This window comes from Homalodisca vitripennis, chromosome 3 (assembly GCF_021130785.1).
Source record: "Homalodisca vitripennis isolate AUS2020 chromosome 3, UT_GWSS_2.1, whole genome shotgun sequence".
Lineage (NCBI taxonomy): Eukaryota > Metazoa > Arthropoda > Insecta > Hemiptera > Cicadellidae > Homalodisca > Homalodisca vitripennis.
The window spans coordinates 13,047,425-13,074,368 of NC_060209.1; the positions used below are offsets into that span (position 1 = coordinate 13,047,425).

General features: G+C 33.4%; 1 protein-coding gene and 1 long non-coding RNA gene across 6 annotated transcripts in view; one reads left to right on the forward strand and one right to left on the reverse strand.

Annotated features, from left to right (window-relative positions):
- Window positions 1–1,788: 1,788 nt before the first annotated feature.
- On the forward strand, window positions 1,789–12,622 carry LOC124358608. Of its 5 annotated transcripts, none has more exons than XR_006922049.1 (4): window positions 1,789–2,081; window positions 8,726–8,774; window positions 9,652–9,795; window positions 12,451–12,622. It is a non-coding gene; the product is annotated as an uncharacterized LOC124358608 (long non-coding RNA). The 5 variants fall into 5 exon arrangements; XR_006922047.1 differs by lacking the exon at window positions 1,789–2,081 and adding an exon at window positions 6,999–7,788; XR_006922045.1 differs by lacking the exon at window positions 8,726–8,774 and having other exon boundaries at window positions 1,795–2,081.
- A 935-nt stretch (window positions 12,623–13,557) lies between these two features.
- LOC124356589 (signal-induced proliferation-associated 1-like protein 3) overlaps window positions 13,558–26,944 on the reverse strand; it is a 165,986-nt gene continuing 152,599 nt past the window's right edge. Inside the window, 10 exon segments of the mRNA XM_046807680.1 lie at window positions 13,558–15,240; window positions 16,234–16,515; window positions 17,660–17,742; window positions 17,744–17,914; window positions 18,640–18,878; window positions 19,854–19,998; window positions 20,338–20,601; window positions 20,860–20,971; window positions 21,281–21,519; window positions 23,396–23,581. Coding sequence (XP_046663636.1) covers window positions 14,976–15,240; window positions 16,234–16,515; window positions 17,660–17,742; window positions 17,744–17,914; window positions 18,640–18,878; window positions 19,854–19,998; window positions 20,338–20,601; window positions 20,860–20,971; window positions 21,281–21,519; window positions 23,396–23,581 — 1,986 coding nt within the window. The 3' untranslated portion in view covers window positions 13,558–14,975.

The window sequence follows — 26,944 nt, forward strand, 5'->3', positions numbered from 1 at the left end:
CAAAGTTGTAAATCCAAACATGTACAAATAGACCTTCTAAAACGTCTGAGATCTCATGTATGACAAAAACAGTTGTAGAATGAAATTACTTAAAACGTTATGAATTTTATAAACGTTATGATCTTTTCATTTCAAACAATATTAGAGCCTCATATACATATTTAATTTTAAAATATCTAAAACGAAGTAGAAGTACGTCACAACGTATCGCGTAACAGGCTTCGATGAGGATACAATGTGTAAAATTTCAAAGCTCATTCCATTCTCAAGCTGTCCTGTGCTCAGATAGACAGACAATCACACGGAAAAGAATTGTTATAACCTCCCTCTCCTCGTAGTTAAAAGAGAAAAGGTCTCACCCTACTTAGTGATAGGCTGCAAGCACCATCATCCAAACTCTATTGTTGGACATGCACCATCATAGAACTCATTCTTGTCTATGTAGAAATCAAGTTTCGTGTAAAATTTAAAATCTGCCGATGAAACCTCTCTAGGGATATTTTGCTCCATGATACACTCACTTTTTTCCATTGAGTTGGGTTTCATAGCAATATTTAAATAATAAAAGTTCCTGTGCGCTAGAGAGGTTACTACAAGGTCGGAGTGCGCTGAAACCAAATCTTGTCACCGAATAATAACGTTGACTTTCTCTTTGTTTGAAGTTTGTTTTTGACGATGGAAGGATTGTGAAGGAAACAGGATGTTTCCGGACCTTTGCCATCGTTCAGTTATACAAAAATATCAGTAGCACTACGTCTCGAGATCTGCAATCCGATCTCTTCTTTAAATAAATAGCTAACTTAACACATAATTACAAACTAGGTTAAAATAAACAAATCATACCAGAACGTTGTGACACGCGTAAGTCAGGAATCACAACTACCATATTGTCTGTCAACTTCACTAACTCTAAAACATTCACTTCATAAAAATCAAAACACAACACCAACTGAAATTTTGTAGATGGCGCTTATATTGGTTATTGTTAACATAATTACATTAAAAACATAAAACCAATATTTAATACTTTAATTTTTTTTCTGAGGCCTTTCGATAGCAAGGCTATCACGTGTCTGAAGAAGATAGCCTTGCTATCGAAAGGCCTCACAAAAAATAAAAGTATTAAATATTGGTTTTATGTTTTTAATGTAATTAAGTTAACAACACCAATTTTTAAAACTGGACTGCAGAATACAAGTCACAATAGATATACAATCACCGACCAACCACCTACAACTGACCAGAGTCCAATAGTAAATGGCAATCGTCACGGCAGAAAAAAATGGCGAGAAAATAAGAGAGGAACTGGAGTGGGCCTTTTTTATTGGTTCATTCTAGATGAACTTCTTAAAACCATTACCGTGATTTCGTATTTGCTTATTAAAAATATCTAATCTGTTTGATCATTTTGGTTTTTTTAGTTCATTTTTCAGAATTGGCAGCCAAAGCGGCCTAATCTTGACTGTTAGTTTAATGTATGTTGACTCAATTAATTTCCTTTTAAAGACATTGGCGCATCATTAGTTCTGGGCTTTATCTTTTTAATTTTTCAGGGAAGCACTTCTAAACTAGAAAACCCTACAAATTACATGTAGTGATAAAACAAGAGTTTGTAATAAAACTAGGGATTTAACATAACAATATTTAGTACGGTGTTCTAAAAAGTGTCTTTTGGATCAAAAATAGATGATAGCGATGACATGACTATGTAAATGTTTCGTTCCAGTTGCTTATCAATAATTAATACCGTAACTACCCATACTTCATTGTGACAGGCCCATTGTTTTGATGCAGCAGTATCACTAGTTTAGTGTACGATGTCTGCTGTACTGTAACTATATTTGATAGCACCGCGGTGGTGTGGGCCATAACTGTCACAGGTAACAGACAAATTTATTTTATTACATCATAAACACCTCCGAATTGAATTTTGAAGGTGCGAGGTGGAATTTCCATGTGTTTGAATTAGTACCGTACTTGAGTCATTATTATAGTTCACTGATCGAGTTACAGTTGGGTTGTCAACTTGTTGATTTGGTTATTAGCGTGTATATATTTATAAAAGTTTGGATTAAAAGTTGGTAAGTGGAAAAGAATTTTATTAATCAAATAAATCAATTTTAATCAATCACTCATGTTTAGGATACTTTTAAATCAATGTTAGTAGAGTCAGTAGGTAAATCTAAGAACTGTATGCATAATCCACGTACAAAATACATACATGGGTGATGTAACATTGCTATGTAAAGTATTTTCTGTACTTATCTGCCTGTATTTTTGGAGTGCTAGTTCTATTTTAGAAACATCTTACGCGATCGATTTGTATTAAGGCATGGTTGGAATTCGACGTTGCTTACTGCCGGATGTAATGTATGATTATATATATCTTTTGATTGTGATGAGGTGGAAACAGTTCAGAAATCCTATTTTTTACAAAGATTGGATTAGAGCCCAGGAAACAGGATCAGTGTTTATTACAAATACATAATGTACTTCGAAATAATTATCTGCGGAATATGTGATCAATATTTTCATGTATGTCAAATTTCAGTATGTATTCTAGATTATGTGCTCACAAACAATACAACACAAAATTTTCAAAGTATTTTTACTTTTTAGAATACTTTATCTTTTTGTACGATTTACTACTTCAGCATAGCTTTCAGTCTACGTGTTAGGTTTTTTATAGTTATCTACGTGAGGTAAATAAAAATTGCCAAATGTAGTGTTGCTTTTTTGTTACAATTAAAAATGAGAAATGCTCGAAATATATACTGTTACCTTCCGAAACCTTCATAGTAACAAACAATATTGGATATGTGGGCCTTTCGAAGACCTTCTTTAGTGTCGAACAGGTGTTGTGCAACAGTCCGACCATTATCAAATGAAAACGCAGGCACCGTGTTACATGAAATTTTATGCGACCACATTGATTTCGGTCGCAATTTTTGTATAATGTGAGTGGCAATCTTTGATACATGGCCAAAGTCTTGGTTCTGGATATGCAAATGTCGCCTTCCTCTTGTGTGTATTCTTGTTGACTTGGGCGTGAATCCCGGCACAGAGCTGGAAGGGAAGCAGATTCCAACTTCGAAAGAGGCGATGACATTTGGAATTTTTAATTCAAGGCCATCTTTGTAAAAATTGAGAAATTCTATGGCTCAATACGCTTTCTTCCCATGCACTTAAGGCAAGTAGTAAGGACATTCCAAGTGACTCGATTTTTAACGCACATAATTAAGCACATATTTTGTCTGCACCTTTTTTCAACCGAAGCAATAACAGAGCGATCCAAAGACGTCAACTCTCCTAACTTCACTGTACCTAGCAAAAAATTATTGGTAAAGGCGAGGAAGGATTTATGATCGAAGAATTATCAAGAAGTACCATCACTTCAAAGAAACAGTTATTATCAAATCAGAACACAAGTAAATGTCCTAAACTGCCTTCTTTAGTCGTGACTATATCTGAGTTGACCCATTACCCAGAAGCATACATCTTCCTTTAAGATGACCATGTTTACTTGTTTGGCAATCTGAGTACATGTCATCCAAGTAGGTTTTTTTATTATAACAAGGTAGGTTGCATCATGTGTCGCATAGCAGGGTTCGCTGAGGTTCAATGGAAAATTTCAATAGCTTATTTCATTATTGTCAGATAGAACAAAAAACAATTGTACAAAAATCGTACAGAAAAGAAATTTTTACAAAAAAAGAGAAATCGTGTCAGCCTACTGGGTGGGTGCTTCGTCGACGCTTAGAGCCAAACTCCATGGCTGGACATGCACCATCATACATCTTTTCAAACATCTTTTTATTCTTGTCTATTTAGAAATGAAGTTGCATGCAAAATTAATTTTAAATGTTACGGATATCTTGCCACATGATTCATTCATATTTTTGTTTAAATTGGGTTTCATACAAGTGTTTTAAATAATAAAAGTCTACACACCAAATCACCATAAAATGGTGCTGTATGTGTTAGGATAGTTAGGCTAGATGTATTAAATACAACACATGTTAAAATCTCTTATGAGTGTACTGAATTTGTCTACCTATTTATTTATTCTGATATTTTCTTGTTGCCATCATGGTTACCCATAAGATCGATGCAAAAATTCCCTAATGTTTACACAAATTCTATGCAGTGACATGCACCGTCACCGAAATAAGTGTTCCTCATAGACAAATAAAGATTCATGAAATTTCAAATCTATACATCAGTTCGTTTCGAGATATAGTGCGGACAGACATCCAGAAAGAAATTAAATTCACTGGTTCCGCTTATTGTACTTTACCCGCACATTTTTCACTTACTAGTCCAGATGATAAAAGAAAAATGTCATATGACTATGTAATAGATTTTAGTGAATAACGTTCAGTGGTGGGTCTGATAGTGGTAACCCTGGTAACCCGTCAATACCTTGCACTATTTCGCAAAGTTTCCTCCTGTAACGCTAGTATTGCCACTGCTCGCTAGACATTGTGCATGTTACTGCAAGGTAACAGCACTATGCCACATGTTGGCTGATAACTGTATTACAGTTTTTTAGTTTATTACAAAATATATCAATGTTACATTTAGCAAACTTTTGAATAAATATTAACTGTAACAATAGCTTTATTGTAACTTTACGTATTTGAATGAAATAAGAATTCTATGAAGTAACTTAATAGTTGTTTTAAAAGCTACTCGAGTTTAGAAGTAACTTTTAAATATTACATAAATTAAGTGACCCATCAGAGCGTGTGTCTCCGGCGGGCCACTGGGTCGTCCTGGTTCGTGAGGAACACCGTAGTCAGGGCTTCGTCCAACGTCCCTACCATCAAGAGCTTCGTGGAAGGTCTGCCATCGAGCCTTGAAGAAGCCGCAGAGTCCAATCCGTGGGATCACATCCGAGATCTTCTTGCCCAGGAGCTCCTATGGAAGACTGACGACTACGACTTCTACTACGAGTACACTACCCCAATACACCACTGACAAGTAGTGAAAGCTACTAGGGTTTTGACCCTCACAGACATGAAGCAAAAGCTAACCGGTAGAGGCTTCAAAAGAAGTGGGGGATCCACACCCCCACAGTCACAGCGACCTGAACTTGAACCTGAATCTATGCTTACGCTTATACATACTAACCATATGTATTGAACATTTATGTAAGAACTGTTGATATAGTAAATGACAAAATTTTTGAAGTCACCTTTTACTACTTAGAAAAGCGGTTGGGTGACTCATCTACCAACAGACAATGAACCTAGAGTTTAGAGAGATAGGCGAAGGGACGCTCTAATACTGCTTTTGATCCGATATTTGGTATCGAGACGATACCGAAATGAACCTAATATCGATAACCAATATCGCCTATCTATGTTACTGAGGTTATCTGTTACAATACTGATTACCTTCTCTAAGAGAATGCGTCATTCGTTAATTCCTTTTTATAGTTCTTTGCTTATGAATTCAACAGTATAGTTAGAATCAAGTCCTTTGCAAGTAAGATCAATATGTATAACGTTTGTTCCGCCCAAAAATGGGCTGTAACTTCCTTGTAAGATCTTTTCCGTCCATAAATCTGCTGAAAGGCAAATGTGAGTAAGCTCCTTGCAGACTTGCCTTCGTTTTGTCGGACATAGCTTCGAACTTCTATCCCAATTAATTGTTGTTTTAACGTACTTGAGAGACAGGATACGCACAGATTGAGAGTTAGATAGCTTGGTTTCAAATGAGGTGCAAGGTTGATTATCTGACTTAAGTTTGCTTTCACCTACCTGTACTTTCCCATGACTGTTTTCCATGTGTTTGAAGAGGTTAGTGGTATTCCAGAGTACTTTATGTATAACAGACATAACTTACAAGTAGCAGATTTTTATCCTTCTTTCTGACGTGGTTACATATCTTGGTGGAAGCATTGCACGTACTTAACAGTCCCTGCTAACTAAGACACAACACACGAAACTATAACACTTTCTACTACAAAAGGTAATATCTAAACAAACGCGAACGTAGACCTACAGATGACAATAACTTACATAATAATAAGTAAGAGAAATACATAGCTTATAATAGTTCAATTTCAATTACTTTGATAAGAACTGTACTGAGCTATGTACCATTCGTGATTCCATTGACATAAGTTCTGAAATATAAAATAGTAATATGTGTAACAACAAAAAACCAATCTATATTTTTAAAACGAAAAAGAAGTACGTACTTTTTCAATACTAATACTCATACATTGTTTTCGATATCACGATAGTATCGATTAACCTATATCGAAAGAAAGTATCGATACCTACTCGTATCAGTAGTATCGGAACATCTCTAGGTAGAATTGCAACATATTCAATGCGGTATCGATCCTGAGTGAGACCAGTGGCACACCTAGAAATCTTCCCTGGGGGGTGGCCGAAATACCGGTGAGTCGGGGATATCGAAACCCCCCATACTAGCAGGAGAGTCCGTGAGCTCTCCCCCGGGAAATGTTTGAAATACTAGGTCCTAAAATAGTTAAATATAGCACTTCTGAACTAATAAAAGGAGGGCAAAGATCAGGTCAGAGTGAATAATGAAGTACGGGGTACAAGTAAGAAAGAAGTAAAAATAGTAAGAACTAACCTCACTTTCGTAGTTGCTCCATGACGCTGAAATTCATATTTCGGATTTTGAAAAAATTGAATTATTAGATGTGCAGGGCCGTGTATTTCGTAAATTAAAATAGTTGTAAGGTTTGAATTTATGTATTATTGTAATTGTGATCTATTTCAAATTTTCAACATAAATGTTATTTTTAGTCAAAAATAGATTATTAGACTTTATTTTGAATAAAATGCTCTTGGGGGGACCCCGTTCGTATAACGCAATTTTATAAATAAATTTTAAAAGGTGATTTTTTGTGTTTTTGTGGTAATTCGTTGAAGATATATTTTTATCCTCCGAATCTTTAATCTCAGCGTGAAATTCCAACTCTGACCTACAAACATCTTGTAATCCTCAATTTTGAGTTCTACATTCCGAATGTCTCCTTGGATATTTTTAGATTTATCTAAGTTGTTTAATGGGATATTATAAGATTAAAGGCGAGGCTGTAAATCTAATTTGTGAAGATATATTCTATCATGTAACCTTAAACCATCCAGTCCAACATAATTTTGATTTTGAGTGTCACAAATTTTAACTTTTCACCCTATTTGGGGTCTGTTGGCATTTTTCTTTTTTACAGAACTATTATTAACTAGCAAAATAAACATATAATTTTAACTAAACGTCCCACCCTTTGAACTTTAAACACTTTCTTTATTAAACAGATAATCATAAAAAATATAAAATTGAAAATGGGTATTGCAGTTGTTTTTGCAACCCACTATTGAAATAATTAATTAAATTGTATATTAAATATTTTATTTTCCAAGGTACATTAATAAAATACTAAGTTAACTCAACCTTACAAAAATGACAATGAAAAAGGAACTATGAGCTATTTTTTACTTTTCCTCATTTACTTCATCCAAACAGAAATTGTATAAATGTAGTGGGTTTTCAGATGATAACATGTTATCAACGAATAATTGGCATCACCTTGATAAAGGTTTGCAAATATTTACATGAACCAAACAGTGCGAACACTAATAATAATTGTATCACATGTGAGAATATTTCCGCATCAGTTCTGTATTTTTGTTGAACATCTGAAGTATTTTCTGTGCCAACAAGTAGTGTTTTCACGACAATATTTGTTGCTATGGCAATAAGTTAGATTGCTCGGAAAATTACCACACACATGGATAACATTTGGTAAATATATGTTCCAATATATTATATACATACACTTTGTAATTAAACATTGAAGAGTCTAATCAAACAAACAATGAAGAGTCTTCACTCAGATCAAACAAACTTGTTTGTGGTCTAGAAAATCAACAAGTTATTTGTTAAATAAATTGTTAAACAAAATTATTTCAAATTGGCTAAATAATAATTATAAACCCTCTGAGTGCATATATTGCCATATAAAATACAGTGTATTAAAATTAAATTATAATAACTCCGCACGTGTGAGTGCACATGGTGAATGATAAAATGTTTTTTAAAACATTTTTGTTGAATAAAGTTTTTTGAATTGAATCGTGCTAAATATTCCATGTCCATGTGAGTGCCCATTGGTAGGAGCCGAAAGCCATTTTACAATGTAAAAACACACAACCTAGTTTTTCTTGAAATTGATAGAGAAATTTTCTGTACGAAAGAAATCAATTGTCAGCCACGCTACTTTTGGGGAGGCGTTTCATGGTTGGTTTTAAGAATACAGGTATCCTGTCACTCCAGAAACAGTGGAAAGGTCCTTTTAGGACTAAGTGAAGTTTCTCAGCTTTTTGTTCTAAGAGAACAAAATAACATCAAGTTAAAAGAAATATAATCAGAGAAAAGATTTATTGTGCCATATTTTCTACCTTTTCAGTACCCTCTAAATTCAACCTCCTATCTATTGGCTGACAGCTAACTATCTTGGAGTGACAGTTTTAATTTCTTTTTCAGGAAAACTTCTCTATAGTTTTTAAGAAAAACCTGGTTGTGTGCCAATACAGATTGTTATTCCATGGACGAATTTAAGTGAGTTTCATTGTGATATACCTTCAACATTTTAGAAAAATAATGTTTTAAGTTTAAAAACTACGCTCATTTTACTTGTTATGATTTATTTATGTCATAATAGAATTATTTTCTTTTACAGATTTCTTAGACAATGAGATCAATGGAAACCATACAATACTAATGTTAAGGTTTGTTAAAAACAAGTTTTTTATTGTGTCCATGCTTTAGTTAAAATATACAGCACATAAACTCTGGCTTGGAAACACTTTTAGAAAAACTGTCTCTAGCTTCACAACCACTTTCTTCATAAGTAGTATTCTATACTTCCGCCCCAACTGACTTTATTTGCATCTTTAAAGTTGAATCTCTAAATCCCTCTCAAGGGCTGCATGAGCAGGTACCTCTTTTTAGACAAACAGGTTATAGTAATTGGGTGTCAATTACTTTTAACTATTCCAATTATATTGTTAATACGTACTTCATCCAACAAGTTATAATCAATTCAATTCCACCACAGTGTAATAAGAATATTTATACAGTATTTTAAATTGATTTCATAGAAATAATAGCAGATTTACTGTTAAGTTCACTAGGTCTGAGTAGAACCAAAGGGACCCTTTTATTGCAACTATCATATGCACTAATGATATTCTCACAGTTTGGTTATTTGAAACAGCGTTTTCTTTTAAAGCGATTTATTTTAATTAATTTGTTTGTCACCTTTTGGTAAAACAATTTTCATAAAATTAACAAACTACTTTTTAGGATGAGCCAGCCACACATGACAGAAATTCCTAACTATTTTTTGTATTTTTGCCCATCATGATTTCCAAAACTAAAAGAAAACAACACGATCATAAAACTATACTAACTAGGCATATGTAAGAACTTATTGAATATAACACAAGATTTTAAACACTATAATTCCAAATTGATTCAAATTAGTTTTGATAAAGATGTAAAAAAAGCCACTAGGTTCGTATTAAAAACTTTCCTGAAGACCATTTCAGCTTTTGATAAAGAAAAATCTGTAAAACGTAAATCATAATTCGATATATTTTTCAGTAACCCAATGTACTGTAAGATAAACCAAAAACAACAACGATGAAGTATATGTGTGCTCTAGTAGTCATCACTGCTTTGGTAACAATGGCTATGGTTGGAATTCAAGCCAGCGTGAACTACGTGTGTTCTCCTGCTGGAAAGTCGGTAAGTAGGCTACTTAACAAGTAAAAAGGTTGACAAACCTACATTTGTCAAACTTTTTAGTACAACCACAAAGTGTGTCCAAAAAGTATGGAACCTTATTCTTTACTGCATATGGAAATGACACTGGAGCAATGTATACGCTGTTATATAGATGCAGTCAACTATAATGTCCATGTCTAGGATGGTCTCATGGCAGCTTCATTAATAAGCACTAAACACAACACTAATTATTACAACTAAACTATAGAATACAGATCACAATAGGCCTGCATTCGTCGACCAACCACCTACGACTGAACAATGGCAAATGTCTGGAAAAATTCTGTTTCCTTCATGCATAAAAGGTTTCTGCAAAATATGTTCCAGAAGCAGTTGCAGGTTGAAATTGCTCAACATGTAAGAATTCACACAGAATAACCCTATGAATCAAGTTATATGGGTATGACCCAGAAACGAAAGGACACCCTTTTCAATGGTAACATTGCCCTATCAACGAAGCACGTGCAATCAAAAGTTCACGGATTAGAGTCATTAAAGAGTCCTTTGTTTGAAGGTTATTTTTGACGAGATCAGGTTATTTTTGTAAGAAGAGATCAGATGCAGATCTCGAAACGTTGTGTTACTGATTTCTTGTTTCACTGAACGATGGCAAATGTCCGGAAAAATCCTGTTTTCCTTCATTAAAGAGTACTACATTGCCAATGCAGCATAAACGACCTGACATGTGGACAAAAATATCTTGGTAGCTTCATCAGAACAATGATCCAGTACAATGTTCTCACTGTGTTCAAAATATCTTAACAAAGTAGCAGACCACATAGCTAATACCCATATTAAATCAGACTACCCATTCCCCTCATATGGCATCAAATGATTTCTGATCATTCCCTCCTTTGGATGAAGATCCCAACATGAGAACAAGAATGACAAAGCAAAATTCAAATGCTTAACTGAAGACTATTCTGAAACAGGCCTTCAAGACTTTGAATTTGAAAACAAAAACTCATATCAAAGACAGCAACAAAATGCAATATTTGCATTTTACCAGCTGCCATCCAATTCACATTAAAAAATCTATCCCTAAGAGTCTATCAATAAAGGCTAAATATCTTTGTAGCAATCAATCTGCCTTTCATAACTACATAAACAGACTGTCTAATGTACTTTTTGAAAGGGGGTATCCAAAACATCTTGTTGATAAACAAATCAGAGCATCTAAAAACAATTCCAGTGCTATTAATCCTAATGATCCTAAATTTATTACTCAATATTTTCCTGGCCTTCATAAAATCAACAAAATTCTAAAGATTTCTTTTCCTATTTTGGAATCTTCTCCTGAAACTAGAAATTTATTTTCTAAGCCCCCTAAAGTAATCTTTAAGTAACCTCCAAATTTACAAAACATTCTCTCTAGACCGAAATTAAACTATGGAGGCAGTCCAAAAAGTAATAACATCAAATGTAACACGTGCAATCCTTGTAACAAGCCAAGATGCGGCATTTGTAAGTTGTTAATACATTTTTAATCTTTTGAAAGTAGTACAACTGAAAAAGAAGGTAGGGTATCCTATTAAAGGCAACAATGATTGCACCACAAAATACATAATTTATTAACTAACTTGTAAATTCTGTCCCAAAGATTATATTGGAAAAACCATCACTCCATTAAGAGTGAGAATGACCAATCATCGGTTTGATGTTCATCAAAATTATGAGAGACCATTATCTGCTCATGCGATTCAACACAATCAAAATAAATTAGAAAATTGCTTTGACCTAAAAGGAATTTACCATTTAGCGTCAAATCCCAATGAAAATACTAATCTGATCAATTTAAGAAATTGAAATTGCACATCAAATGATTTTAAAATCAATGCAACCAGATGGTTTGAACCTAAGGTAATTCTCTTTTCCTTCTTTTATATAAACTTTTAGTTCTATGTAAACATTTATTTACACACATACAGCTGATTGAAATCTTGTTGTTTATGGTATTCATTTGTTAAAACTCTTTTCTGGTTGTTTTTTATTCTGGTTTGGGTTCTGTTTATTTTTTAAATTTTAATTATTATTATATATATATAATAATAATTTAATAGTGTTTCTGATTAAGGGTTCTGGGAACAACTCGTGCTATATATATATATATATATATATATATATATATATATATATATATATATATATATATATATATAGCACGAGACACTCATTTGCACATCTATTTATAAACTATAAACTCAAACTCATTATAATATATTATAACTAATGAAGTGTGTACGTTATAATTTTGGCTATTTTAATTCATTTCAATAGGTTTTTACCCCAATTCCTTTACCTAAACAGCAAAAAATGCTCTTGGTCTTCATTCAGTGAAAGTGGATTTGGTTGGTGGAGTCTGATACATCACTACCAGTAGAGTTGGCTTAGAATTATTTTTATTAAAATTTAACAATATTTTCAAAAACTATAAGGAAGACCCAGGCAATAACTATAAATTTACTAGCACTGAAAACAAGAAAAGCTACCAAAATTCTTTGCATCACTAAAAAGATTTACCCAGTAAAGGCTTCTAACTGACAAGAATACCTCCTTTAATACTGTTACTTACATGGCATGCAACTTGTTACTAACTCACGTGCTGGAATGTTGCAGTGTGAGATTCTGATATGTTGCCCCGGAACGAGCTGTTCACCTGCAAATGTTTGCGTATCCCACTGCAGTGATGGAAACATGGCTTAGTACTTTCTCATCAGACACTGCTGCAAATGTTTTTGCAATAAAAATGTGTTGTTGATAATAAAAAGCTTGCATTACTAATTTTAAATTCTTGTTTCACATTTATGAAAAAAACCTATGCAATGAACATTAATTCCTAGCTGATATTTGTCCACTGTTACCTCACACTGCTTCTACTGTATTTAAAAATACTGTTATAATTGCAAATAGGCCTACAGGAATAACTGCAGAATTATCTGGACAAGTTTTTGAGGACAATTTTATGTGGGAACTTAATTTTCATGGTTTTGATACGGTTAAATAAAACTAAAAATGCGTTGAAAATATTTTTCATTTCAGTTCTGATTTTTAATTAATATTTAAAGTACTGTTGTGTGGTAAGATTTACTTGACAATGCACACGTTTTAGCCCAATTTCAATGCAAAATTCAAGAACATACCTACTGCACTTAACTGATGTGTAACTGTATTAAATGTTTATCGAGTTTCATAATGGATAACTCAATAACTATTGTTGTTGTTATTTTTAACATAGTTATTAATTATCCTTTTTTTTAAAAAAAAGGGAGAGACTGATCCCCTTTTAAGCCTTATTCTGTCCGTCCTCATGGGCCACTGGCCTGTGCGAGGATCTTATCAAACAGAATAAGGGGGAGAGTCGATACAGTACAAGGTTGATGGTACTGATAAAAAGTGCAACGGTCACAGACAGGATTTGAACCTGCGCTATCTCTAACTCAGACCCAAAGTCCAACGACAGACTGCTCGATAATTAAAATTGAATATGAGTTACAGAAAGCCAGAGTCCAATATATAACACATACAAATAGAGCCTTCATTAAAATTTCTTAAATGTAATATACAAGAGTTTATCCTGGCACCTCACAATGATTTAACTCGCAAAAGATTAACTGTTGATCCACCTGAGAGATCCACCCGAAGATGATTGAATTTAATTGTATACGTGAAATTGTTTGTCAATCAAACAAAAATTAAGGAAAAGGTTAAATTATAAAAAATATATACAACAGGATGTATACACACTTTAATATACCTGAGAAATGATTATTATTTGTTGCATAATGTGTACAAATTCATAAGTATTATGTATATTATTACAAAATATATAAGTGCTCGGTTCATTACATTTTATTCTGTACATACAAAAGCTCAAATTGTATAAAAGTTACACAATTACAAACATATCAAGTCTTGGTTTTGATTGTACATTTGTAATATAACAAATACGTTCCTTACAAAACGATTGTGGTTCTGGAAAAATTACTACATACACAAAAACGTAAACCTATTTGTTCAGATAGTTTATTGAATAATAATATATGAAACAATATTAACATATTTAAAGAAAGAAAACAACTAACTTAGTAATGTATCAAAGAAAAACATACACAATTTTACTCAAGAAAGCGGTTTGTTAATAATTACAAAAATTACACAGAAAATATAAAAACTACTTCTTAGCTATCCAAGAACAATGACGAAACTGCCAAATACAAAATATAATTTGACATAAACATTATCGGCTAATATAATTAATTTTATATACAAACTGAATATGTACAAAATGTACATAAACGCTTAAAACTAACTCATGCATATCTTTATGCAATAAATAAAAATTAACCTGATATATATGTACACATTTACAATAATGAGGTACTGTATGGGTAATGCTTAATGTTTACGTTTGGTATATTAAATAAATAATAACACTATTAAATAATTTTATACAATGTGAAGACTTAAAAAATTAAATATAACATGATTTTATCTGGTATTATCAAGTTATACAGTAAATATAGAAATATTTTACAAAAAACCAACAGGATGTTTATACATTCAGATAAATAGCTTGTCAACAAAATGTTAAATTTTAACATTTTTTAGATGTGTTTCCACTTCTTCCACCCTCTGCTGTAAGAGTTTTTATTTTTCTATTTATAGCACCTCTGAGTGTGGTTTAGAGTAATTTTCTATTTTATATTACAGTACAAACATGAGTATTCAGTTGTATAGTAAGATTCTAATAAATCTTACCGTATACCAATTTGGTAAAGTATGTCTAACTTGTTACATGTCTCATTAATTTCATTGACCAGCGTAAGAATTTTTCTTACCATTTAAAATTTACCAAGTCAAATGAAATCGCCAAAAGAATCACAGAACAAAGGGTTTAGAAGACTGGAAAATATTGACCCAATATGGGTGAAATCGTGCATTGGAGTTTACAATCCGATAATACATTTGCTGGACCGGTTACAGGGTTTGAAGATTCTTCTAAAAAGAAGAAGTGCATAAAAATCAAGAATAGTTACTCTAACATAAATACACTTTAGGAGAGCCTAAGTGATGCTGCAAGAATAAATCTCAATAGTCAGAAAAAGCTCAGTAAAGCATTGCAGTTGCTGGACCATCATCATTCAGCTGAACATTTTCTTGCAATCTCCAAATTTTGCCTCTCCAATGACAATCTGAAGACTCAAGGGCGGTCTATAGTTTGGAAAGAACCATTCAGTGAAGCGTCGTAGTTGCTGAGCTGCACTCTGACTTTCTTCTTGTAATCTACGATTCTCCTCCTTCAGTCCTCGGACTTCTTCCTCAAGTGATAATCTGCGCCGTGTCTCACGCGACAGTCGGCCCTCCAGCTGAGACAAGTGCTTCTGTAGTTCCAACATCCTGCGACCTCTGTAAACATGAAATATTGTGTCTATCTTTTCCTCAGTTTAAACAATTCCTAGTAATCATTACTCCGTATAATAATTAACACGTTCACGACTACATGTATCCCAATCTTTCACAACTGCTGTCGTGTACCGCAACAGGTACAAACCAGGCTTTTGTCAAGTGCGTTGTGCGCCAGATGGGATCACATTGCTATGGATTTCCTTATTGCGTTTTTATTCTAAAAATGTTTACAACAAAAAGTTTGAGAAATTGTATTAGAATAACAGAATAGTTTTAATTATTACTCTGGGTTCATAAATAATGGAGTTATGAATTTATTTAAACGTCACCATATTGAAACGAAATTGCATACCAAGCTGGCCACCGATCTTAACTGAGACATTACCATGTTTCAACTTGTTTGGGCTTTTTCGGCGACAGTTATCGTTTCCACAAGCCTTGTCGACAACGTGGGCAATGTAGTATGACTGTAAATGTATGTAGGCCTATCTTAGATAGCAAATTTTATTGTATCATTTTCGTAAAATTGTCACTCTATATTGGACTGTAAACTGTGTTTAACGACATTAGAATTTCTGATTTCCTGACTTGAAGTTTAAAAGTTATTCTTACTAACAATAATTTATCCTCATTTAAAATACTGCTATTACTAAAATACTCTTTCACTGTTTGCATACCCCATGAAGCTAGATGAATGCTATATGAAATAAGAATAACCTATTGTAATGCTCCTGGAGCACACGTTAACATGGTTATTAATAAACAGACGTTGAAGTTTTCTTTAATTTATCTGTTTAAAAATAATAATGCAACAGGAGGCAATTTTGTTGTTGTTGTATATGTTAAATTAGTAAGTGTTAAATTAATAATTAGCCAGGTATAATGATAAATTAATTAGTTATTCAGTATAATTGCCTTATTAAGTTATCCCCTTGGAAACAATACACTACTATTATGAAATGTATACACAAGCTGTGGCGGACTCTAACTCACAGTATGTGTGTGCTGGTGTCCAGGCCTAGGCGGTCCGCCATGTCCTCCACCCACTGACCCAAGTTGCTACTGGCCCCGTTTTCGCCCGCAGTGGCCCCGCCATCGTGCACCTGCAGCATGGCTCTGGTAGCCGTGTCTACTAGGCTGGGCCAATCCATGCCCCTGGTGTCGGGGAGGGGGAGACCACCACCCCCACCACTGCTTCCCTCCAGCCCCACTCCTCCACCGTTATTGTTCTTCCCTCCACCACCACCTTTCACATTGGTCACCCTAGGAGACAACCTGCACATCACACATCATTCACTGAAGTTTTATATATATAAACAAACAAAAGTCAAGAATAGAATGATGTACAACAAACCTTTTATATTAAGGTATTCTTTATTTCTTGAAAAAAATGAACTTATTTTATTAAAAAGCTGATTAAGAATCTTTTAACCGAAACAGGAATATAAAATGGTTGTTTTCTGTTCTGTAGGATTTAGGAAATACTTTTAAACACTTTTAGAAAAAATTATCCATACGGAATAGTTCTAGAACATACTTTTAAGAATTTTATGCCAGCCTATGAAAGAAAAATGAGAATGTGGTAATCTCACTTCAATGACTTTAGTTTAATTACTTGTGGGAAAAAGCTTTTTTTTAAGTGAAATATAGCTGTTACTTTCCACTTTATTCCTCAAGAACCATTACTGAAAACGAGAATGAAATAAATAACAACTAAACCGAGAATTGACAATAATACTTTCATGGATCAGGCATTCCAAGGACATAGTTCACAATAAAAACAATGATGGCTCTCTAAAAGAGTAGTCACTTATTCAACTCTCAAAAAGATCAATGAAAAATTTGGAAAAGAGTTATATTATTGTGATTTTTATTAATTAATTAGTTATTTTAATTAGGTTGACCTTTATACAATGTAATTGCCTTATGTAAAAATGTATACGATATTATGCAGTTTTTTGCTGTTTGCTATAAAATAATTATGGTTCAAAGTTTAGTACTCACTAAAGAAATGTGTATGAAACCAATGAATATAAAAGTATGCAGACAGGTGTATATTGAGCACGAAAACAACAATTATTTCAATTTCCAACAATGGGTATGGAGTTAACCTAACACCAAAGGTTTCTTCATCATTTTGTATCTGGACTCTCCCTCCAGGTGAATGAAAATCGTTCAGGCTTTATATTGTAATTTAAGATTTCAAAAACATTTCTATTATGCAATAATTTAATTGTTATAATGAGTTTTAAAGCATCAAGAAATATTTCTTTCAAAGGAAAATTATTAATTCTCAGAAAATGTATGTAATTGTTTCAAAAACTTTAGAGGGCTTATAGTAACGTTAAAGGTAAAATATGCTCATTATCGTACTGTACTCCCAACATTCCATTATTCCACAGAAACGTAGTTAGCATACCTCTCCTCCTTGGACAGTTTCGCCTCACTGGGCGCTGGACTAGAGGCTGTGGAGGCGTTGGAGATAACAGTAGCGGGTCGGGTCTAGGGTCAGTATCACCTCCTGGGACTGTGGCGGGGCTTGGGGCTTGTCCTGGGTGGGGGGAGAACGGGGGTCGTGCGGGGGCATGCTAAGGCCACTCAGATTCTCCCTGGACCGCACTCGTCCACTCAGCTCTCCACTGCTACTGTGTACCTTCCCCACCGATCCATTCTCCTGTCGTACGAGAAACAATTAATTAGTACAGGAAATCTCATTAAGAGTATGTTCACAAACAACTGAGTAAGGAAAAAATAACCTATTGGAGTTTTTAGACTTATTCTGCCTGTACTCATGGACCACTGCCGTGTGCGAGGATCTTTTCAAAACGATGAAAAGTACATAAGTCACAGACAAGTATTCAGACAAGATCGTACTAAATTTTACATGGACATGGACATTCTTATGGTGCTGGGATGAATATAGGCCTATTCTTATTTCGAAAATCCTCTGGGATACACCCAACTAGTCGTTTATAAAGTAGTGAAAAATCCCATCATGGTCTCTAAAGATGTGAAGCATTAATATTAAATGAGCATGTTTAATGTAATCAACAATTCTTTTTAGAAATGTATACTTACACTAAGTTATACAAAAGTTTCAGTACAATCGGGTTGAATAGTTTACGCGTGAAAGCAAAACAAACAAACAAAGGCACTTTCGCATTTATAACATTAATATAGGATATAGAAATCTGTAGTTTAGAACTTCCTGAATACATTGGTATAAATATCATCCAGATATCTTGCCAATATATAGTACTTTAATCCAAAAATCCTGAAGTGCATCAATGATTCACGTCACACACTGCTAGGGTTGTCAATAAAAATTGTAGTTAGCTGGACATGATCTACTTTGCAATCAGCTGAAATGATAGCAAAGAGCAAAACTATAGCAAGTACCTTGGTGGGAGTCATGTCCGGAGACATACAGTCAGGACTGATGAGGCGAATGAGGTCCTCTTGTAGAGTGGAGTTGGTGAGGTTGGCGGAGTTGCGATTGGAGTTCCGTGAGGTAGCAGTGTGACGCAAGCGTGGCTGGTCCTCACGAGGGCGTGGACTGTGATTGCGACTGCCACCACTGGAGGGCGTGAGGGTCCCGCCACGCCGCAGTCCGGGTGAACTGCTCGCTGATAGTTCATCTGCGGAGAATACCATAATAACTCTTTGTACCAAATTTTTATCGTACAAAAATAATGATAAACTAAGTTTTGGTCAATTAGAAATGAAATAAAAATCCCTTTAGATAAAAATATTTTATGAACATGAAAAGTGTAATTTTTAGATCATCTCATTATGAAAGTCTCCATATTATGAAATAATAAAAAAATGTTTAATAATTAATATTACATTAATACAACATGATTATAATGTTAACAAACTCATATTACTTTCAACATTTTGAAGATTCAGAATTGTTATGGTTTCTAAAATTGTAGACTTAGTTAGTGCAACTGTTAATAAATTATGTTTGTAAACATATTAAGTTTGATGTTACCGTATACTTCTTGACATTTTTTAACTACCTTGAAACTTTACAAGATACAACAAAATTGTTTTTAAATTATCTATAAACTATTTTTTAAAAACTATTCAGCTACCTTTGTTTGGTGTTTTTAAGAGTAATTTTTTAAATCTAAAATTTAGTTAAATCCAGTTTAAAATTGGAAAATGGGAATGGTTTTTCCTTACTAAAATATTGTGGAATCTATTATAATAATGTTAGTTCAACAGTATGTTATTTTTGTTCTGTAAAAACAAAACATTTTACTGAAGAGTTACATTTACTACTTTCACTAACTAGATAAACTAACCGTGAAATATATTATATTATTATAAAATAGATCAATCTTGTTAAAATCACCTAGTTATAATAGGTACAACAAGTAGTGGTAATATTGGGTAAACTTTTTTATATTGAACTCTGTGTTGAATTTACTGTGTAACTAATCCACATTACTGGATATAAAATTGGTTAAGATTAATTCCAAAGTTTAAGAGTCAAATTTTGTTTTTAAGATTTACATGTTTGAAGGGTAAATAATAATAATAGATGATTATTATTATTAAGTGAGGGATCTGAGAACAATGTCAATGTGAGTAAAGTTGACAAGTACCTTCACTAGGCATATTGAAGAGCCTATCACTGGTGGAGCTGGTGTCGGTAGAGTGCCCATCAGTCCGTACTGCGGCAGAGCACTCTAGTGGTAGACTTGCAGATTTCTCACTGCCACCACTCGTCTGGTAACTGTAGTCTGCCACCTGTGCATCAACACAATATCGTTAGTTACTTTAAAACTGGAAAAAATCAAATTGAAAATTTTTTTTGGCATAACTGAAACAAGTTTTTATGAAAGTATACGAATATTTTTTATAATATTGAAGATACCATGTAAAATTTTTAATATCTTGTAGTTTTTATATAAAAAGTAAAATTATAGAGATGTTAAGTGTTCTGTTATTGAGTAACTGCTATCTTACTGTATCTGATATTATATTAAAGTATAATCAATATGCCCATGACGAATATAATACTTCAGCCTTGATCCAGGCTACTCCATGTTTCTTGTGATCTAGAATTGGAAAAAGCACTGACAATACCTTAGGCATTCTGGTGACGAGGTGATAGTCGTGAGTATGAGGCGTTCGCTCCAGCTGTCGCCTAAGCTCATGGCTGCGCTCCGAAGCCTTGAGTAGGCAGGTTGTCACCTTCTCACCGACCTTGAACTCATTGACAGGCTGGAATGCACTGAGCCGTGCTGGAAGAGGTGGGGGAGGAGAATCTCGTGTGTCTGGCGGTTGTTCCAGAAGCTCGTACCATCTATCATCACTGGAATGTCCACTTGACGACGATGTCATTGTGCCCTGAAGTAAAAATTCAAGACATGCTTAAAATGGTACCTACTGAAAACCAATTAAAAATGTATAGCTGAAATAAAGTATAATGCAAAAATGGGTAGTATTATAGTTAGTTAATTGTGAGATATCTACTGTAGTGGTTGTTTTTTTTTTCATTTGATATACAAAATTATTCAGATAATGATTTTAGAAATCAACTTTGGGGTCGTTCAAATTCAAAGATTAAAAACCAAAATAATGACCGTGCTGGATATCAGTGATTACCTCAGGATTAGAAGAAAACCTGGCATCTCCTCCGGAGAAGGACTTACTGCTGCTGCCGGTACCATAGCCTGAGCTGTTGCTCGACCGGGGAGGGGAGAAGCTGCGTTCGTACCTGCACAGACAACGAAGATTAGCGACCAAACAATAAAGTTCATGATACATTGATGGCAGAGGAAGACTCAAACTTGTAATGTGTTCTTGACTGGAATAAAAAAAAATGATTTCATTCCATAAAACAAAAGTAAGCAAAGGCATAATGTTATGCCTCACTATGTGTTTGTGAGGGTTGCTGTCACTGACGTCACGCCGCATTGCCAACAGAATTTTGTCGATATTTATGCTGAACTTAGTTTGGGGAAAAAATAAAAGGCATGAAGAAAAAGGAAAAACTTTTTTATCAATGACATTAAAAGTCACCTACCTTCTCCGGTGATTGCCAGGCACAGCAGTCTGCAAGGCAGGTTTCCTAGTGACCTTTCCTGTCTCTGGGCTTGTCAGGTTCTCGTAGTCCGAGTCATGCGCCAGCGCCATACAATGATGCTGGGAACAGCCTCGCCGGGCATTTCCATCTGCTGCTGCCGGAATCACAGTCACGGTGACCATCATGGATGTCTTCAGCAGGTCCACCATCTGGTCGTGTGTTAGTGTTGACACGGCCACCTGGAGCAAACAATTGATACATGCTTCCAGAGAGAGTGGTTAAAACAGATATTTTAAGTTTAGGTCACATGTTTACTGCCATGATAATACATATAGATTTCTTCATGTGCTGTATACTTAACATTTGTTTGGAGTTATGTTTTACGAGGTATGTCTAGAAAGTAACTTCCATTCTACAGCGATTTAATCAAGTGACAACATAGTTTTAGATTTTCATCATCATAGTTGAATCTTATCCAGTAAGATAAGATTTAACCCTTCTCACGCCTTAGATGGATATATTAGAATGGTAGACTTTGACTAAAACGCCAAATGTCCGATATTACAAATTATGTCTCTTGGAGAGTTTTTTAGTTCACAAAAGGCCTTCGAAATGCCTGGTGCACGCTCCGTGCTTATGGCGATTGCCAAGGAAGTATTTATAAACGACCTTCACTCTGCGGCAGGGGGAGGGAAGCGCCCTTTGTCTAACTCCAACCACCTGCTCGTGTTCGTTCTGCGTCTCCTACAAAGCCATAACCAAACATATCCATAGCGTGTATTACTGCTTTCTCGGTTGTCACAAGCACGTGCGTCTACTACATATCTCGTTATTATTCTTCATCGTATATGGTAGTATTGTGATTGGTTTTGAATATTTATCTTCTTTTATAGTCAAATGTAATTGAAGTAGAAAGTATGAGGCATATTCAGAAAGCACTGAGTCTCTCAGCCAAGAGGAATTGTTTGTGTGACATGTTGGCTACACTACCGTGCAATCTGATTCCTCCTCTCCGTAACTGTCGATGCAACAATACATTTCGTGAAAAATGTAAATTCAATCTCTCTACAAGTGTGAAATAAGCGGTATCATCTGTTATCACGTTTGGAAGGGAAAAAATGTGGTTGAGGTTTATAAAGCAGTAAAATTTGCTTATGGAGATAAAACTATGAATCGTACAAGTGTTTTCAAATGGTGCTGTAAGTTTTAAAACAGTCGTAAGTCTGTGCATGATGATCAGAAGAGCTGAAGACAATTGTGACTGAAATTATGGAAAATAAATTGAAAATGCACTCCTGAACGATCACAGATTGACTGTGGATGAACTTTTTGCGATATTTACACAAATCTCCAGATCTCTGCTACACAAAAAAGCTACAGGATATCGAAAAATGTTCTTGAGGTGGATCCCAAAACAAGTGACAGAACAACACAAGTTGAATCAAGTGTGGGGGGGTAAGAATAATTTTTGACGCCACACAAACTCTATAGAGGTAAATTCTCTAATTCATTAAATTTAGAGTTGTTTTGGAATGATGAAATTTTTACCTCATTATAAAATTTACCGGAGTTTCACCCTTCCAAACAAGATAATGGGTGAAACCGCGTATTTCATACGGACGGAGATTGGATTGACATTTTTTACAAAACGTATTGTCACATCGACAGTTCTCAATGTACTGACCACAAACTGGTCTCGTTGTCGAGAGAAGGAATGAGGCTACACGGCAGTGTAGTCAACATGTTGAAAAAAGTCTTCCTGGCCGTGAGAGCCTCAGTATACTTACTTTCTGGATATACCTCATATGAGTGAAAGTGCAGTGTAGTAACGTCTAAGAGACACTCCTTTTCTGTTTTATATACGTAATTAAGACCTCTTGAATTTTACCTGTAATCTTTAAATGTGTTCACATATTTTTAAAGCGTATTCATGATAAAAATGTTGTAGATGTTATAACTTGAAATAAAAGACACTTCAAACCCAATTGGGAATTCTACAGTCTGATACCATAAAACTCCATGCTAAGTGACCACACATAATGAGATTATGTTAGTGAATGATACCATTGCCTTTACACATAGCCTACAGTTTATCCAGTCTGTTTATCCTCTCACCTTACATATCTCGACTAGCCTGGCCCCTTGCCTCAGACCAGCCTGCCAGGCCAACCCTAGACTCTCCACCTGTGTCACCACCCCGTCCGGCTGTACATGGAACCCGAGCTGGCCCAGTGGGTTCCTCTTGAGCGCCAACTCCTGGGTCACACTGCCCTGTGTCACTGATCGCAGACGGACCACCACCTACACACAACGTGAAACAATTTCTAGTAGTACTTTGGTTCAGGACAACAAGTCTTTTCATAAACTGAACTATGTCATTTAAATTAAGGAACAAACTCAACTCAATAGATTCAGGAACAAAGAAGGATTAAAAAAGAATAAAAATACCTTTCTGAATAAGAAAAAGTGTTTAGTTTCTATTTTAATAAGTCTTTTCATAAAATAAAATATGTCATTTAAATTAAGGAAACAAACTCAACTCAATAGACACAGGAACAAAGAAGGATTCAAAAAGAATAAAAATACCTTTCTGAATATGAAAAAAATGTTTAGTTTCTATTTTAATAAGCCTTTTCATAAAATAAAATATGTCATTTAAATTAAGGAACAAACTTAACTCAATAGACACAGGAACAAAGAAGGATTCAAAAAGAATAAAAATACCTTTCTGAATATGAAAAAAAATGTTTAGTTTCTATTTTAATAAGCCTTTTCATAAAATAAAATATGTCATTTAAATTAAGGAACAAACTCAACTCAATAGACACAGGAACAAAGAAGGATTCAAAAAGAATAAAAATACCTTTCTGAATATGAAAAAAAATGTTTAGTTTCTATTTTAATAAGCCTTTTCATAAAATAAAATATGTAATTTTAAATTAAGGAACAAACTTAACTCAATAGACACAGGAACAAAGCAGGATTCAAAAAGAATAAAAATACCTTTCAGAATATGAAAAAATGTTTAGTTTCCATTTTAACAAACCTTTTTATAAACTAAAATATGTCATTTAAATTAAGGAAACAAACTCAACTCAATAGACACAGGAACAAAGAAGGATTCAAAAAGAATAAAAATACCTTTCAGAATATGAAAAAATGTTTAGTTTCCATTTTAACAAACCTTTTTATAAACTAAAATATGTCATTTAAATTAAGGAAACAAACTCAACTCAATAGACACAGGAACAAAGAAGGATTCAAAAAGAATAAAAATACCTTTCAGAATATGAAAAAATGTTTAGTTTCCATTTTAACAAACCTTTTTATAAACTAAAATATGTCATTTAAATTAAGGAAACAAACTCAACTCAATAGACACAGGAACAAAGAAGGATTCAAAAAGAATAAAAATACCTTTCAGAATATGAAAAAATGTTTAGTTTCCATTTTAACAAACCTTTTTATAAACTAAAATATGTCATTTAAATTAAGGAAACAAACTCAACTCAATAGACACAGGAACAAAGAAGGATTCAAAAAGAATAAAAATACCTTTCTGAATATGAAAAAATGTTTAGTTTCCATTTTAACAAACCTTTTTATAAACTAAAATATGTCATTTAAATTAAGGAAACAAACTCAACTCAATAGACACAGGAACAAAGAAGGATTCAAAAAGAATAAAAATACCTTTCAGAATATGAAAAAATGTTTAGTTTCCATTTTAACAAACCTTTTTATAAACTAAAATATGTCATTTAAATTAAGGAAACAAACTCAACTCAATAGACACAGGAACAAAGAAGGATTCAAAAAGAATAAAAATACCTTTCAGAATATGAAAAAATGTTTAGTTTCCATTTTAACAAACCTTTTTATAAACTAAAATATGTCATTTAAATTAAGGAAACAAACTCAACTCAATAGACACAGGAACAAAGAAGGATTCAAAAAGAATAAAAATACCTTTCTGAATATGAAAAAAAATGTTTAGTTTCTATTTTAATAAGCCTTTTCATAAAATAAAATATGTAATTTAAATTAAGGAACAAACTTAACTCAATAGACACAGGAACAAAGCAGGATTCAAAAAGAATAAAAATACCTTTCAGAATATGAAAAAATGTTTAGTTTCCATTTTAACAAACCTTTTTATAAACTAAAATATGTCATTTAAATTAAGGAAACAAACTCAACTCAATAGACACAGGAACAAAGAAGGATTCAAAAAAGAATAAAAATACCTTTCAGAATATGAAAAAATGTTTAGTTTCCATTTTAACAAACCTTTTTATAAACTAAAATATGTCATTTAAATTAAGGAAACAAACTCAACTCAATAGACACAGGAACAAAGAAGGATTCAAAAAGAATAAAAATACCTTTCAGAATATGAAAAAATGTTTAGTTTCCATTTTAACAAACCTTTTTATAAACTAAAATATGTCATTTAAATTAAGGAAACAAACTCAACTCAATAGACACAGGAACAAAGCAGGATTCAAAAAGAATAAAAATACCTTTCAGAATATGAAAAAATGTTTAGTTTCCATTTTAACAAACCTTTTTATAAACTAAAATATGTCATTTAAATTAAGGAAACAAACTCAACTCAATAGACACAGGAACAAAGAAGGATTCAAAAAGAATAAAAATACCTTTCTGAACAAGAAAAAGTGTTTAGTTTCGTGTTTTAAAGTTTATACAGTATCTTTATAGTGTGGATTGTATGTATGAATATGTAGCTACGCCTAATGGTTTGAGTTTACTTAAAACATTTACTTTACTTTTTTTATTTATATATCATTTTTCAGAATGGCTCACTATTTGACATTTAAATTGTATTTATTCTTGTAATTTCATGTTTTACATTATAGAGAAGTTGCTTAAACCATATAAACGCAATTTCTTTCTACATCTTAACAGCACAGAACACTAGCTAGCCAAACTGACTGTTCCTGCCACAAAGGAGGTAAACCAGTGATGTATAGAGACAGTTATGAAATTTATAACTCCCTCCCCTCTAAGTCTCATATGGAGACTTCAAAAATATGATCAGATAAAAATTGAGATAAATGAATCAACATTACAGTAATCAAACAGCTAACTTATACATGACAAAACTAACATTGCCTATTGTACTAACACCTAGTAAATCTGTACTCCTCTTCAAAGCCTTAAAATACCACTGACTTAAAATGACAAAATATTATAAATTATACTTTGTTTGTGAATGGATCACTAACATTTTGATTTTCCTAAATTGAAGAGTAAAATATATTAAGTGTGAAACTAAAAACTTGTTCAATTTTGACTATCAAAGTAATGACAAATATATGAACAAACTAGCTGATTCGCTTTGCCCGTGTACGTGCACTTTTGGTACGAGTCAATTAGATTTCCAACGCAGATGTAGAGTTTGCCTTGTTGCCACGACCAAGAAAGTGTCTGTATATTTATAGCTATTGTACACGTACATATGTTTTATTATAAAGTAGTCTAACACTCAAGCTTTAAGTTCAACCAGAAATTTATCTTAAAGAGAAATTCCCCATCATAACTTAGCGCCTTCAAATAGTATTTGGTTATTTAATATACATAACTGTCAGGTAATTGCAGTCAATAATGTGCAGGCGCTTTAAAGACTATTATCTTTTGCAG